The sequence below is a fragment of the Hypanus sabinus genome, chromosome 1, assembly GCF_030144855.1.
Source record: "Hypanus sabinus isolate sHypSab1 chromosome 1, sHypSab1.hap1, whole genome shotgun sequence".
Lineage (NCBI taxonomy): Eukaryota > Metazoa > Chordata > Chondrichthyes > Myliobatiformes > Dasyatidae > Hypanus > Hypanus sabinus.
Window position 1 is genome coordinate 209,721,571 of NC_082706.1, and position 17,000 is coordinate 209,738,570.

Sequence of the window (17,000 nt, forward strand, 5' to 3'; positions counted from 1 at the left end):
TTGACCATACCTACGAATTCCTGAAGGCCTTTGATCATGGTGGGTCGGGGGAAGTGGCGGACCGCATCTACCTTAGCGGGCAGAGGGGTTGCCCCGTCTTTAGTAATCCTGTGGCCCAGGAAGTCAATGGTATCGAGTCCGAACTGGCATTTGGCGGGGTTGATTGTAAGACCGTACTCACTCAGTCGGGCGCAGAGTTGACGGAGGTGGGACAGATGCTCCTGACGACTGCTGCTGGCTATGAGGATGTCGTCCAAATAGATGAACGCGAAGTCCAGGTCCCGTCCCACCACGTCCATTAACCGCTGGAACATCTGTGCGGCATTCTTCAGGCCGAACGGCATTCGGAGGAACTCGAAAAGGCCAAACGGGGTGATGAGAGCCGCTTTGGGGACGTCGTCAGGATGCATCGGGATTTGATGGTACCCTCGGACGAGATCTACCTTGGAGAAGATCCGTGCGCCGTGCAGGTTTGCTGCAAAATCCTGAATGTGCGGCACAGGGTAGCGGTCCGGTGTGGTAGCCTCGTTCAGCCTGCGGTAGTCGCCGCACGGTCTCCAGCCTCCCGTCGCTTTGGGCACCATGTGCAGGGGGGAGGCCCATGGGCTGTCGGACCGCCGGATAATCCCCAATTCCTCCATCCTCTGAAACTCCTCCTTCACCAGTCGGAGCTTGTCCGAGGGAAGCCGCCGCGTGTGGGCATGGAGGGGTGGTCCCTGGGTCGGGATGTGGTGCTGTACGCCATGTCGGGGCATGGCCGCTGTGAACTGCGGTGCCAGAACCGATGGGAAATCCGCCAGGATCCTGGTGAAGTCGTTGTCGGACAGCGTGATGGAGCTGAGGTGAGGGGCTGGCAACTGGGCTGCACCCAGGGAGAACGTCTGAAAGGTCTCGGCGTGTACCAGTCTCTTCCTGGGCAGGTCGATCAGTAGGCTGTGAGCCCGCAAAAAATCCGCACCCAGAAGCGGTTGGGCTACGGCGGCCAGTGTGAAGTCCCACGTGAACTGGCTGGAGCTGAATTGTAGCTGCACCTGACGGGTGCCATAGATCCTTACTGTGCTGCTGTTCGCATCCCTCAGGAGGGGACCCGGTGCCCTGCTGCGGGTGTCGTAACTCGTCGGAGGTAAAACGCTAACCTCAGCACCGGTGTCAACCAAAAAGCGGCGTCCTGAACGCTTGTCCCAGACATACAGGAGGCTATCCCGATGGCCAGCCGCCGTAGCCATCAGCGGCGGCTGGCCCTGGCGTTTCCCGGGAACTTGCAGGGCGGGCAACAACGGCGGGCTTCTGCGCCCCACCGCTGGTGGTAGAAGCACCAGTGTTCATTGGGCCGGGGGTTGGCGGGCTCTGCGGCCGGGCCTGAACTGGTTTGCTGCCGGGAGCGTGGCTGGGAGAACTGTGCGATGGACGCCCCGCTCACCTTTTTGGCGTTCCACAGCAAGTCCGCCCGGGCTGCCACCTTCCGGGGGTCACTGAAATCCGCGTTGGACAGCAGCAGGCGTATGTCCTCGGGCAGCTGCTCCAGGAATGCCTGCTCAAACATGAGGCAGGGTGTGTGTCCGTCGGCGAGAGACAACATCTCATTCATTAAAGCCGAAGGAGGTCTGTCGCCCAAGCCATCCAGGTGCAGTAAACGGGCAGCCCGCTCGCGCCGTGAGAGTCCGAAAGGCCTGAGGAGCAGGGCTTTGAATTCCGTGTACTTGCCGTCTGCCGGGGGCGACTGTACGAACTCCGCGACCTGGGCCGCTGTGTCCTGGTTGAGGGAGCTTACCACGTAGTAGTAGCGGGTGTCTTCTGAGGTGATCCGGCGAACGTGGAATTGGGCTTTGGCTTGCTGGAACCATAGGTTCGGTCGCTGTGTCCAGAAACCCGGCAGTTTCAACAAAACCGCGTGAACAGAGGCGGCGTCGGTCATTTCTGGTCCAAAAATCGTTTGGACTGTCGGGGTCACCAATTGTAGCGGTGTGCTACATGCAGCGCTAAAATTACGACACAGAGTCGGTAACTGCAGTCGAAGGAAAAAACTTTATTCGAAATCCTCAGCCTCACTTTTAAGCCTCCCTCAACCTGCCCCCCGTGGTGCAGAGGCTCCAAAGCTCTGTGCTCGCAAACCCCCGTAGGCTATCTAATTGTGAGCCGGTTCGGATGTGCCAGGAAATGGGTCGCCACAAATATTTATTTATATATACTGTATATATATTTCTTATTGTAATTTATAGTTCTGTCTATTATATATTGCAATATGACATGTGTCAGTGATGCTAAACCTGATTCTGATTCTGAAATGGACTTAGTTTGAGAACCAGTTCTTTCAACTGACCCTTTTCCATTCGTATGTCTGAACCGCCACTCGGCCAGGTGCTTCCCTTCCTAACAGGCGGCCTGCACGTCAAGTAGGCACACTGAAACAACTGATACTGTTCACTGATGAAGAGTTTCGGCCCGAGACATCGTCACTACCTCCTCCCATAGATGCTGTCTGGCCTGCTGAGTTCTGCCAGCATTTTGTGTTTTTATTAACTGATACTGTAGTGTTTTGCAATTTCATTAACAGTAAATTGATGCAAGTTATTTTTCTGATCATTCTATCAGTGTTTGAAATACAGTGAAGATGCCTGTGTCTTGGAAAACCAGCCTCCCGGGACCTTTGTACTGCAAGTCAAAGCCTTCGATGCAGACCTCGGGGTGAATGGACAGGTGAAATATGGACTCATGCTCCGAGACGGAGTGACTCCTGCTTTCCGGATTAATCCGGACACCGGTGAGTAATGTGTCCTGTACCCATGCAAATAAAACCGTCAGTGCTAGACTGAACAGAAACCAAATACCCAGGGTATCTAAGTGGATTAGTCTAGGACCAGGGAGCACAGCCTCAGGTCTGAAGGACGTCAACTTAGAACAGAGATGAGGAGGAGTCTCCTTATTCAGAGGGTGGTGAATCTGTGGAATTCACTGCCAGAGGCTGCTGTGGAGACCAGGTCTTTTGGTATATTTAAAATGGTATATTGATACGTTCTTGATTAGTAAGGGCATTGAAGGTTACAGGGGAAAGGTCTGAGAATGAGGTTGAAAGCGAAAATAAATCAGACATGATGGCATTGCAGATCAGGCTTGATGGGCTGAATACCCTAATCCTACTCCAATATCTTATGGTACCAAGGATATTTTTCACTCAAAGGTTTAAAGATTGGCTTTATTTGTCACATGTACATTGACACATCGAAACACACAGTTCAGCAAGGGTGTGCTGGGGGCAGCCCACAAGTTTTGCCATGCTTCCAGCATTATCACAGCTGGCTCACGACTCACGAACCCTAGGCATGGAATGGGAGGAAACCTGGGAACCCTGCCCAGCAACCCACCTATCTAAGCTTAGCCTAACCACAAGGACAATTTACTACGTCCAAAACAAAGACAATCTGCAGACACTGGAAATCCAGAGCAACACACACAGAATGCTGGCGAAGCTCAGCAGGTCCGGCGGCATCTATGGAAATGAACAGACAGTTGACGATTCCGGCTGAGACCCTTCCTCAGGACTGGAAAGAAGGTGGGGGAGAGGGGAAGGGGAAAGGGGACAAGCTAGATGGTGATAGGTGAAGCCAGGTGGATGGGAGAGGGGGCATGAGGTAAGAAGCTGGGAAATGATAGATGGAAAAGTTAAGGGGCTGGAGAAGGAAGAATCTCATAGGAGAGGAGAGTGGGCCATGTGATGCACCATCAATAACTCACACTGAGACGTAAAGGTGGGATATCGGCTTTTATTGACTGGAAGAAGGAACAAGCAGTGAGTGACCACCATACTACATCCTGGAGACTGAGAGGCCGGGCTCAGGCCTTGATCGCCTTTATACAGGGGTCTGCGGGAGGAGCCACAGGAGCAGTCAGCAGGGGGCGTGTCCAGACAGGTATATGTAGTTCACCACACCATGGGAGAAAGGGAAGGAGGAGGGCCAACAGGGGAGGTGCTAGGAAGATGGGAAGAGGTAAGAGGCCAGAGAAACGTCGACTGTTTGTTGATTTATTTCCATAGTTGTTGCCTGGCTGGCTGAGTTACAATGACCAAATAAGCTACTAACCTCCTTTGGACTGTGGGAGGAACTCAGAGCACTGGAGGAAACCCACATATCTACAGGGAGGAGGTACAAACTCCTTAGACAGTGTTCAAATTGAACTCCGAACTCCAACACTCCGAGCTGTAATAGTGTCATGCTAACCACTACACTACTGTGGCATCCAACCATGGTTCTGGTTGTCTCCACTTCAGTACGTGCAGATATTAATGCGATAAGTCTGGAATCTTTCTCAGGTTTGTCTTTACATTTTTCAGTCAGTAATTCAGTTGAATCAGGTGGATTCAATGACCATGTGGTTCTCGACAGGGTCTATCCTCTCCCTCCTACTCTGAGGTGACACTATAGTTAGCGTGACACTATTGCAGTTCACTTCTGGAAATCCTCTGTAATAAGTTTGTACGTCTTCCCCCTGTGTGTGTGCGTTCCCCTTCACATACTCTGGTTTCCTCCCATAGTCCAAAGACTTAATGGTTCAAAGTTCAAAGTAAATTTATTACCAAAGTACATGTATGTCATCATATACAATCCTGAGATTCATGTCCTTGTGGGCATTCACAATAAATACAATAACCACAATAGAATCAATGAGCATCTGCACCATCAAGGTGGGCAACCAAAATACAAAATAAAAGAAAAAAAAAAGAAAGAATAGCAATGATAAATAAATAAGCAATAAATATTGAGAACATGAGATATAGAGTCCTTGAAAGTGAGTCCATAGGTAGTGGGAACAGTTCAGTGATGGGGGCGAGTGAGGTTATCTTCTCTGGTTCAAGGGCCTGATGGTTGAGGGGTAGGTTATTTGGTCACTGTAAATAATCCCATGATTAGGCTAGGGTTAAATCGGTCAGTTGCTGGGCAGCGTGGCACAGAGGGCTGGAAGGACCTGTTCAGGGCTGTACGTCTCAATAAATCCATTGTTTTGAGACACCTTGTGTGGATTGGGTAGAAGCTCTTTGCTCACTAGCTGTGCCACCATCAGGGAGGGGGTTCAGGAGCCTGAAGACACACACTCAATGTTTGGGAGCGGCTCTTTCCCAATGAATCCATAAACACTGCGCACCATTTATATTATAAACATATAAGATTATTAAGGGATTGGACATGCTAGAGGCAGGAAACATGTTCCCGATGTTGGGGGAGTCCAGAACCAGAGGCCGCAGTTTAAGAATAAGGGGTAGGCCATTTAGAACAGAGTTGAGGAAAAACTTTTTCACCCAGAGAGTGGTGGATCTATGGAATGCTTTGCCTCAGATTCTCTGGATGCTTTCAAGAAAGAGTTAGATAGAGCTCTTAAAGATAGCGGAGTCAAGGGATATGGGGAGAAGGCAGGAATGGGGTACTGATTGTGTATGATCAGCCGTGATCACATTGAATGGTGGTGCTGGCTTGAAGGGCCGAATGGCCTACCCCTGCACCTACTGTCTATTGTCATCTTTCGAATTATTTATTTATTTATTTGTAATTTATGATATTGCCTATGTCTCACATTGTACAGGTGCCACAAAACAATTTCACGACATATTAGAATCCGAATCAGAATCAGGTTATATGTAATTTTTAATTAAATAAGTAGTGCAGAAAAAGAGCAAAGAAAGGAAAAAAATACTGAGTTAGTGTACATGAGTTCACTGTCCATTCAGAAATCTGGTGGCAGAGGGAAAGAAGCTGTTCCTGAATGGCTAAGTGTGTCATCAACTTCTGTACCTCCTCCCTGATGGTAGCAATGACAGAGGCATGTTCTGAGTGCTGGGGTCCTTAATGACGGGTGTCTCCTGGTGCTGATGATTCTGATTTATATCTGTTTAACATCCAAAGGTGACAGCAAGGCAAACTAATTTCTACCTGATCAGCCCAAATATAAGGTTGTATTCAGGACATATAGAACCCTTAACATTTGCAGGGTATATATTGTAGATATAGAAGCAGTTTCCAAAAACAACAAATGCCATTTATTCCCCACTAGTTCTGAGACAGATAGTGCAGAGCCGAATACAGTTTTACTTGATGGGAGATTTGCCCTGAATCTAGCCAGATAAGTCACAATGGTTAGCGACACAGCAATGCAAAGGTTTACACTGCCAGTGAGTAGCGATCGGGCTTCAATTCCCACTGCCCTATATGTCCTGCCCCTGGCTTCGTGGGTTTCCTCCGACAGTCCAGAGTTCGGGTTAGTGAGTTGTGGGCATGCTGTGTTGGTGCTGGAAACACAGTGACATTTGTGGGCTGCTTTCAGCATACCTTGGACTATGTTGGACTTTGATAGTCAGTTTACATTTCTCTGTACGTTTCGAGGTTTCGATGTACACGTGGCTAATAAAGGCAATCCGGTCAAATCTAATGACAGGCAGAGACACCCCAGACTGTCAGTTGGTGCTTTACTGGTTGCAGAATCTGTGCAAAGTGAGGCAGTGGTCCCAGAGCCTTCATCAGAATGCTGCTTCACTTCTGATGAGGACCGAAAGTGTGAACCATGTAATGATTTGATCTTTATGAACGGTATGCAAGACAGCATTCTCACTGTACCTCAGTACACATGACAATGATACAGCAATTTACCAATTTAGGATCATTTGTTAAAATTTTAATTGAATATGAAGTAAAACATACTGGATGCATAATGGGCCTGATGACACAGCCTCAGAATAGAGGGATGTCTATTTAGGACAGAGATAAGGAGGAATTTCTTTAGTCAGAGGGTGGTGAATCTGTGGAATTCTTTGCCACAGGCGGCTGTGGAGGCCAAGTCATTGGGTATATTTAAAGCAGAGGTTGATAGGTTCTTGATTAGTCAGGGTGTCAAAGGTTATTGTCAAAAAGCAGGAGAATGGGGTTGAGAGGGTTAATAAATCAGCCATGATGGGTTGGCAGAGCATATTTGAAGGGCTGAATGGCCTTAATCGGCTTCAATGTCTTGTGGTCTTATCCTGTGATACCAATTGCTTTGGTAGGTTCGATTACTACAACACAGAGTTTTGACCGGGAGAGGCAGCGAGAATACGCCGTGTCTGTGACTGCGACTGACCAGGCCCAGGAGCCGCTGATTGGCGTCTGTCAGCTGACCATACTCATTGCCGATGAAAATGACAATGACCCGAAGTTTGAGAACAGTCGCTATCAATGTAAGCACCAAACCACAGGTGCTACCGATGGATAAGTGGCCCTACAAAGCCAATTTTCTAATCGTTAATCATTTTAGACTCGATGTTGGACTTTGTGCAAGGGTCGGTAAGACAAGAGATTCCGCAGGTGCCCAAGATCCAGGAGCCAGGCAGCATCTATGGAAATGATAAACAGTCGATGTTTCAGGCCAAGACCCTAAGGACTGGAAAGTGAGGGGGAAGAGGTCCGAATAAGGTATGGGGAGGGGGAGGAGTGCACGCTGGCAGGTGATAAGTGAGACCAGGTGAGGGGGACAGTGGAGGGGATGAAGTGAGAAGCTGGGAATAGATGGAAGAGGGTTCCCTCTTTCCTCACATTGTCCACTCTCCTCTCCTATCGACTACCCCCACTCGCTTCTTTTGAATGCTCTCTCCCTCTACACCATCCAGTGTCTCTTTGGGAACTGTAGTGCTCAAAGTGTGCCACGAGCCTCTGGTCGCTTCTTTTAAACTCTCTCCCTTTACTCCCTTTATTCAATCTGGTGTCTTGTCGGGAACAACAGCACACGAAGTATGCTGACTGGCCCTGTTTGTTTCTTTTAAACTCTCTCCCCCTCTATGCAATCCGGTGTCTCCTCGAGAACACCCAGCCCAGTAGGCCGCACGGTATTGTTTATCTGTGTGTTTGTTTGTTTATTTATTTATTTTTATTTGCACTGTGTGTCTTTTGCACATTGGCTGTTTGTCAGTCTTTGTATGACATTTTTCATTGAGTCTATTGGACTTCTGTGAATGCCTGCAAGAAAATACATTGGGGTTCAGGCAGTATATGATGTTATAGATGTGCTTCCATAATAAATTTATTTTGAACTTTGAAATCTATCTTGTAGCAGTAAAATGCTACATCACTCATTTCTCTGCTCAAATGAGAATATCCCAAAGACATGATCAGTAAGTGAGACAAGGTGGAACAATTAGGTTCAAATACAGTTTTAAGAAGTCTGTGACCATAACAATGGGATGAATCTTGTTCCTAGATTACCTGCGCGAGGACACTCCAGTTGGCACGAGTTTCCTGCGAGCGGCGGCTCATGACGATGACCATGGGACCAATGCAGCCATCACCTATTCGATATCAGGGCAGGAGCCGGAATACTTCCAGATCAGCCCCAGCACGGGCTGGATTTATGTCAATCACCCTATCTCCCAGGTAAGACAATTACATCCACAGTATTGGGAATGTTATTGGACAGAAAGTCTTCTGCTCACGAGAATCTGCAGATGCTGAAAATCCAGAGTAACACAAACAATGCGGGCCGGAGAGGAATGAACAGTCAAAGTTATGGGCCGTGACCTTCATCAGGGCTGGAAGGGAAGAGGGAAGGCACCAGAGTAGGAAGGTGGGGGAGGGGAAGGAGTACAAGCTGGAAAGTGATTGGTGAAGCCAGCTGGGTGGGGAAGGGGAGATGAGAGTCATAGAGAGCACTACAGCACGAAAACAGGCCCTTTGGCCCATCTAGTCCATGCCAAGCTATTAATCAGCCCAGTTTCTTCCACCTGCACCTGGACCATCACCCTCCATACCCCTACCATCCAAGTAGGTATCCAAATTTCTCCTAAGCATTGAAATTGACTCTGCATCTACCACTGGCAGATTGTTCCAGATTCACATCACTCTCTGAGTGAAGAAGTTTCCCCTCATGCTCCCCTTAAACATTTCACCTTTCACCCTTAAACCATGAACTCTGGTTGTAGTCTGACCCAGCCACAGCCTCAGTTTAGCAGAGCTGAGTAATCGTTGTGGAGCAGCGAGCAGGACCAGCTCAACCCTCACCTCTGGTCCCAATACCCTATTCAACCTTCCTCTGTAACTCAAGTGATCAGGTAAAACCCCAGCAACCTTTCCGTGCAGTATTTCAATCTCTTTGCTCAGTGAATTGTCAGGCTGAATTTGGGGGTGAATGGATGGTGTGATTATTGCTTTCTGCGTTGTTAGGAGACTAGCACAGGTTTATTCGTTGAGATTTTGTCACTGATCTGTGAAAACTCGTGAACTGAGTTGTGTTACATCACAGCTCTTCATTTGGCTTTAGTTCCGTGAGAACTTGTCATCATCACCATCATCATCATGAGCCGTGTCAGCGATGTGGGCGATCGTGCTCTTTCCATGACCACGATCGCTCTTGGCAAATTTTTCTACAGAATTGGTTTGTCTGGGCAGTGTCTTTACAAGATGGATGACCCCAGCCACTATCAACACTCTTCAGAGATTGTCCGTATAGCGTCAGTGGTCACACAAGCAGGACTTGTGATATGCACCAGCTGTTCATATGACCATCCACCCCGTGGCTTCATGTCACCCTGATCGGGGGGCTAAGCAGGTGGTACACCTTACCCAAGGGTGACCTGCAGGCCAGTGGAGGGAAGGAGCACCTCACACTCCTTTGGTAGAGACAATTCTCCACCCTCTTGTATATTGCAGAACTTGTACCTTTTGGAAAAAAAACACAATGCAGTTACTTTACAGTCCCTTCGGAATAATAAGGATGAAAATTGATTATTTTCAAAATGAAATTATAATTATCTACTTTATTTTTATTGCATTTTCGATTTATAAAAGAATTCAAATGCATTTAATATTTTTAATATATTTTGTTAATGTTATTTCTGCTAATGGCATAGCAAATTTGAACAGAATCAGGGAAATTGTGTCATGATGAAGTATTTTACAACCATTCCTGTTAGTCTGAAGATGCCTTCGGGCCTGGTTATTATCGATATCTGGGGACCTGGTTATATTTGCCCTGCTAAGTAAAATGTCTGCAAATTAACAAAATCCTTCCAGTTCAGTGATTTTATTTGCACTACCCCAGGGGCTCCCAATCTTCTTCATGCCATGGACCAATACCACTAAGCAAGGAGTCCATGGACCCCAGGTTGGGAGCCCCTGCGTTAGTGCAGAAGTATAGGCCCACAGGGCACAGCCTCAGAATAAAGGGACATCTATTTAGACTGGAGGTGAGGAGGAATTTCTTTAGCCAGGGGGTGGTGAATCTGTGGAATTCACTGCCAGAGACAGCTATGGAGGCCAAGTCGCTGGGTGGATTTAAAGCAGATTTTGATAGGTTCTTGATGACTAAGGGTGTTAGAGGTTTCAGGGAAAAGGCAGCAGAATGGGGTTGAGAGAGATAATAAATCAGCCGTGATGGAATAACAGCACAGATTCGATGGGCTGAATGGTCTAATTCTACTCCTATGTCTCATGGAGTTCAGAATAATGTTGTGTTCCAGGTCGCGCATATCAGCTGTCAGATTACAGCAATGGACGGAGGCGATCGAAGCAGCCACGTGGAATTAACTGTTTTTATCACCAATATACACAACCAGCCACCACAGTGGGAGCAGGAAACCTATCAGATAACAATCCCGGAGAACACTACACGAGACTTGAGGATCGTGGTACGTAATGCACGTCAAACTGGCGGTAAGGAAGCCAAATGTGGCACGAGTGTTCCTTTTGGGAGGGCTAGAATATAAAAGCAAGGATGGAGTGTTAAAGGCATCAGTCAGACGCACCTGGAGTATTGGGAGCAGTTTTGGGCCCCTTACCTAAGAAAGGATTTGCTGTAATTGTAGAGTGGCCATTGGAGGTTCATGAGAATGATCCTGGGAATGAAAGGGTTAACATGTGAGGAACGCTTGATGGCTCTGTGTCTGTTCAAACCCCCAAACATCACTCGTTTATCATTTCCTGTCAGTCACCTTATGCACAGACGCTCCTGTGCCTAGCATCACTTTATGGACATACAATCAATATATAAGCTATTTTATGTATTTATATTTATTGTGTTTTCTTTAGTATTATTGCTTTTCTTATCTCATTGTGTTTTTTTTTACTGCATAGGATCCAGAGTAACAATTATTTCGTTCTCCTTTGCACTTGTATACAGTAAATGACATTAAACAATCTTGAAGTCCCCATTCTTCATCTGAGACACTGGAGACTAATTGTCGGCAGTCTATACGAGAAATCCCAAATCCAATCTAATCCCATCCTCATCCGAATGCTTTTATGTGCCTTTTCCAGCAGGAGATACTTGGTAGCAACAGAAGCGGAGATCTATGTGGAATATTCTTCCAACTGGGTTATTTGAAAAGCCTGATTAACATTTTATTCAGTTTGGAAATAAAGTGTGTTATAAATAATAAATTCATGCAATCGAATAATGTGACACAGTGGGAAAATAATACAATCAAAAATTCTGGTGTATCACTCTGAACAACATCCTACCCGTATAAAAATCAGATCAGTATCTTAGTCATTAAACCATGTAAATAAAGCCATCACATTCTCCAAATAAAATCCAGAGGAACTGAATAAAGAGAAACTTATTTTTATTTTAAAGATACAGAAAAGGACCTTCTATCCCTTTAAGGCCCACCACCCCAGCAAGCCACCGATTTAACCCCAGGCTAATCACGGGACAATTTTCAATGACCATGCAACCTGCTAACCCGTACGTGTTATGTTTCAAAACATCAATCTAATTCAAAGAAAACATAGGCGTACAGAGAATGCGAGTGTAACTTTGTCTTTACTTTAAACGAGGCGTGCACGTATCATGTGGTATGCACTTAACCTATATTTACATATTACCCACAATGAATAATTAAACAAACAAGGAATGCTTAATCAAACAATATACATAAAAGATTACTCAAATATTACTGAAATACTAAATACACAACAGTACGTCTTTGGACTACGCGCATACGGGAGGGAACGCCGGAACTGAACTCTGAATTGAATCCCCACATCCCAAGTTGCAATAGTGTCGCACTAACCGCTACGCTACTGTGGTACCCCAATAACTGCTGGTTCATGACCTAATTTAAGAGCTGAAACATAGGCTGTTAGAGCTCCCGTGGCAATGCTGATCGGAGAGCTATTTCCCTTCCTTTCATTGGGAGTAATGCTGATGTATGATAACAAACCAGAGACTTTTGCACATGCTCCTCATTACTATTTCCTTTCATCTCTGTGAGGGTTTATTTCCATTTTACACCTCTTCACGCTTCTGTACTCAGTTTGGGAGCTACTTACCGAAACACTGTAAGGAATTTAACAGTTTACATAATAAATTCTGACAGGACTGGAACACTTTTCTTGCATTTGCTGAATAAATTCATATCTTGGGAATTTTTCTTCTTTGGTGAGAAATTCTTTGTTCTTTTTACAATTAGTGTCCAGAAATTGAATTAAGTATCTCCTTTTATGAAGAGATTAATTTTATTTGTCATACGTCCATTGAAACATACAGTGAAATGTGTTGTTCGAGCCAATGCAAATGAGCAAAGATTGTGCTGGGGGCAGCCCACAAGCGTCACCACTTCCCCAGCGCTGAAGTAGCATGCTCACAACTCATTAACCCTGAATCATGAGGTCATAAGATCATTGGGCCACTCAGCCCATTGAAACTGCTCCACCATGGCTGATTTATTATCCCTCTCAACCCCATTCTCCTGCTTCTGCCTGTAATATTTGATGCCCTGACTAATTAAAAATCTATCAATCCCTCTTTTAGATATAATGACTTGGCCTCCACAGCCACCAGTGATAATGAATTCCACAGATTCACCATCCTCTGGTTAAAGAAATTCCTCCCCCTCTCTGTTCTAAACGGACATCTTTCTTTTCTGAGGCTGTGTCCTCTGGTCTTAGACACCCCCATTGTGGGAAACATCCTCTCCACATCCACTCTGTCTAGACCTTTCAACATTTAACAGGTTTCAATGAGATCCGCCCTCGTTCTTCTACACTCCAGCGAGGCCAGTCCCAGATTCATCAAATACGCCTCATACATTAACCCTTTCATCCCAAGGATCATTCTTGTGAGCCTCTCCAATGCCAGCACATCCTTTCAGAATCAGAATCAGATTCAGGTTTATTACTAATTTTTTTATTTTGTGTCAACAGTACACTACAATATATAGAAATACTAAACATTGCAATAAGAATATAGAAATAGTGCAAAAAAAGTGCAAATTAGCAAGGTAGAGTTTACGGGTTCATTGTCCATTCAGAAATCTGATAGTGGAGGGGACAGTCTGTTCTTGAATCATTGAGTGTGTGTCTTCAGGTTCCCTGGTGGTAGCAATGAGAAGAGGACAGGTCCTGGGAGACGGGGATCCTTCCTGTTGGATGATACCTTTTTTTAATCATGGCCTTTTGAAGATGCCCTCAAATGCCAGAGAGGCTAGTACCACTGATCAAGCTGGCTGCGCTTCTCAGATATGGAGCCCAAAACTCCCCACAGTACTGCAGGTGCAATCTGACCGATGCCATTGCAACATTACATAATGTAATTCATTATGCAGACATTTCGAGTCCTCTGAATGCAAGTCAGGAATCCTTGGAATGCAGATCTGTAGAGGGAAATGAACAATAAACATTCCCCTCCATAGATGCTGCCTGTCTTGCAGAGTATTGTGTTTACTGTTAGTAATTATGAGTTTGTTTTGTTTCTGACTGTAGACGGTGAAGGCCACATCTCCTCTTGGGGATCCCAGAGTCACATACAACCTAGAGGAAGGGCAGGTCCCTGAGACGAACATGCCTGTCCGCTTCTATCTGAAACCCAACCGGGCAAATGGATCAGCTTCCATTTTAGTCGCAGAACCACTGGACTTTGAAGGGACGAAGTTTTTCACACTGCGGGTCAGGGCTCAGAACGTGGCTGCTATACCACTGGCCTCCTTCGCCACCATCTACATAAACTTGACAGGTAGTGTTGAGTGCTTCCAGGTATCGTTACAGTCCACAGGCTCCTTGACACCACAAATATCCCCCTCTCTTCCTCATGGTGCCCAGGAGGTGACGTGGCACAGCAGCAGCGGCCTTTCAGACCTGGTGTTACTTTAATTTAATTTTGTAGTTTAAGTTTGATACACAATTTTCGATTAGGGCACACGGATAACAGAGCGACTATCTACCATTGCCAGATACTACTACAATACAGAGATCACCCAAAAACAAACCTTCACAAAGATCTAACACGAGGAAATCTGCAGATGCTGGAATTTCAAACAACACACACAAAATGCTGGTGGAACACAGCAGGCCAGGCAGCATCTATAGGGAGAAGCACTGTCGACGTTTCAGGCCTAGACCCTTTGTCAGGATAAAGGGTCTCAGCCCTGGACATCGACAGTGCTTCTCCTTATAGATGCTGCCTGGCCTGCTGTGTTCCATCAGCATTTTGTGTGTGTTGTTCACAAAGATCTGCTGGCTGAATTACACGACCTCGGCTTGCTGAGGGGATCGGCCCTACAGTCCTTGGACTCGCCTGATGCTGGTAGACAGAGATGGAGACATCAAAAGCGATGTGCGAGGAAACGGAAGCGAGACAAGCGGCCAGGAAAAAGCCAACCCAGCCGGCCGGCTCTCCAGTGTCCGCTCCCTGGACAATAAAATGGACTACACCCGACTCCAGTGGGAGTATGTTTTCAGAGTCACGGACTCGCCTTGTTTCCAGCGGACAGGGACACGGCTCTCTCCGGTCAGACTCACGGCGGTGGTGTGCTGACACCAACACGGAATGGAGCAGGAACTCTGCCCTGGTTTCCAGACACGGCTCATCGCCACTGGAGTTTGTTGCTGTTCGATGCAGACCATTTTATTTACCACGGGAATCCGGTGTCTACATCCCCCCCCGGCGCTCTGTGAACTGTTCGGGGCTATTAGCGAACGCGCGCCCTGATGGACTGTGTATTGTCGCCGGAGATTTTAACCACGCCAACCTTAGGTCAGTGCTCCCCCAATTCCATCAGTATGTGGACTTTGCAACGAGGGGGGAGAACGTGTTGGACCTGGTTTATACAAATTCCCCGACCCCGCCTCGGTTACTCAGACCACATCTCTGTTATGCTAATCCCAGCAAACAGACCGCCCGTCAGGCGCTCCAGACCAGTTCAGAAGCAGGTGAAAACCTGGCCAGCAGGAGCCATCTCTGCTCCTCAAGACTGCTTTGAGCACACTGACTGGCACACGTTCAGGGAGGCTGCAACCGATGGCGACTCTACCAACTTAGAGGAGTACACGGCATCAGTGACCACCTACATCAGCAAGTGCATTGATGATGTTACTCTGTCCAAGACCATCACTATATGTGCCAACCAGAAGCCATGGATGACCGCAGAGGCGCGTGCACTGCTGAGGACCTGCGACTCTGCCTTCAGAGCAGGCAACAAGGCAGCCCTAACAACAGCAAGGGCCAAACTGTCCTGGACCATCAGAGGGCAAAGCGTGCACACGCCCAGCTAATCCACAGCCGCTTCCAGGGCAGCGGCGACACGCAGCGTATGTGGAAGGGCATCCAGGACATCACCAATTACAGGACAATATCACCTGAATGTGCGGGTGATGCCTCCCTCCCAGATGCGCTGAATAACTTCTACGCTCATTTTGAGGTGGAAAATGAGGGTGGTGGCGAGGAAGTCCACCCCCCACTCCACAAATGACCAGGTGCTGTGTCTCACCATGGCTGATGTGAGAAGAACCCTGTGCAGGGTCAACCCATGGAAGGCTGCTGGACCAGACAACATTCCTGGTAGAGTGCTCAGAGGATGTGCAGACCAGCTAGCAGATGTTCTCACTGACATCTTCAACATCTCCCTGAGCAGCGCCACCGTTCCAACGTGCTTCAAGGCCGCCACCATCGTCCCCGTGCCGAAAAAGTCTTCAGTGTCCTGCCTAAATGACTACCGTCCCATTGCACTTACATCCATCATCATGAAGTGTTTGGAGAGGCTCATCATGAGGCATATCAAGACCCTTCTGCCCCCCTCACTGGACCCCCTGCAGTTTGCGTACCGTCCCAACCGCTCAGCAGATGACGCCATTGCCATCACCCTCCACCTGGCCCTAACCCACCTGGACAAACAAGACACGTACATTCAGATGCTGTTCATAGACTTCAGTTCAGCTTTCAACACAATCATCCCTCAGAAACTGATTGGAAAGCTGAGCCTACTGGGCCTGAACACCTCCCTCTGCAACTGGATCCTAGACTTCCTGACTGGGAGACCTCATTCGTCCAGATTGGGAGCCACATCTCCAACACCATCACACTGAGCACGGGGGCTCCCCAGGGCTGTGTGCTCAGTCCACTGCTGTTCACTCTGCTGACCCACGACTGTGCTGCAACACACAGCTCGAACTATATCATCAGGTTCGCCGATGACACGACCGTGGTGGGTCTCATCAGCAAGAACGACGAGTCAGCTTACAGAGGGGAGGTGCAGAGCTAACAATCTCTTTCTAAATGTGAACAAAAGAGATGGTTGTTGACTTCAGAAGGACACAGAGTGACCACTCCCCGCTGAACATCGACGGCTCCTCGGTAGAGATCGTTAAGAGCACCAAATTTCTTGGTGTTCACCTGATGGAGAATCTCACCTGGTCCCTCAACACCAGCTCCATAGCAAAGAAAGCCCAGCAGCATCTCTACTTTCTGTGAAGGCTGAGGAAAGTCCATCTCCCACCCCCCCCCCCAACCTCATCACATTCTACAGGGGTTGTATTGAGAGCATCCTGAGCAGCTGCATCACTGCCTGGTTCGGAAATTGCACCATCTCAGACCACAGGACCCTGCAGCGGATAATGAGGTCAGCTGAGAAGATCATCGGGGTCTCTCTTCCTGCTAGCACAGACATTTACACTACACACTGTATCCGCAAAGGAAACAACATTATGAAGGACCCCACACACCCCTCATACAATCTCTTCTCCCTCCTGCCATCTGGGAAAAGGCTCCAAAGCATT

The 17,000-nt window shown here is 47.5% G+C and overlaps 1 protein-coding gene across 1 annotated transcript in view; it reads left to right on the plus strand.

Moving 5' to 3' along the window:
• si:dkey-22o22.2 (neural-cadherin) overlaps positions 1-17,000 on the plus strand; it is a 309,750-nt gene that overhangs the window by 203,833 nt on the left and 88,917 nt on the right. Inside the window, exons 9-13 of the mRNA XM_059994111.1 lie at positions 2,593-2,761; positions 7,028-7,198; positions 8,215-8,387; positions 10,469-10,636; positions 13,713-13,962. Coding sequence (XP_059850094.1) covers positions 2,593-2,761; positions 7,028-7,198; positions 8,215-8,387; positions 10,469-10,636; positions 13,713-13,962 — 931 coding nt within the window. The remainder of the gene's footprint in view (positions 1-2,592; positions 2,762-7,027; positions 7,199-8,214; positions 8,388-10,468; positions 10,637-13,712; positions 13,963-17,000) is intronic.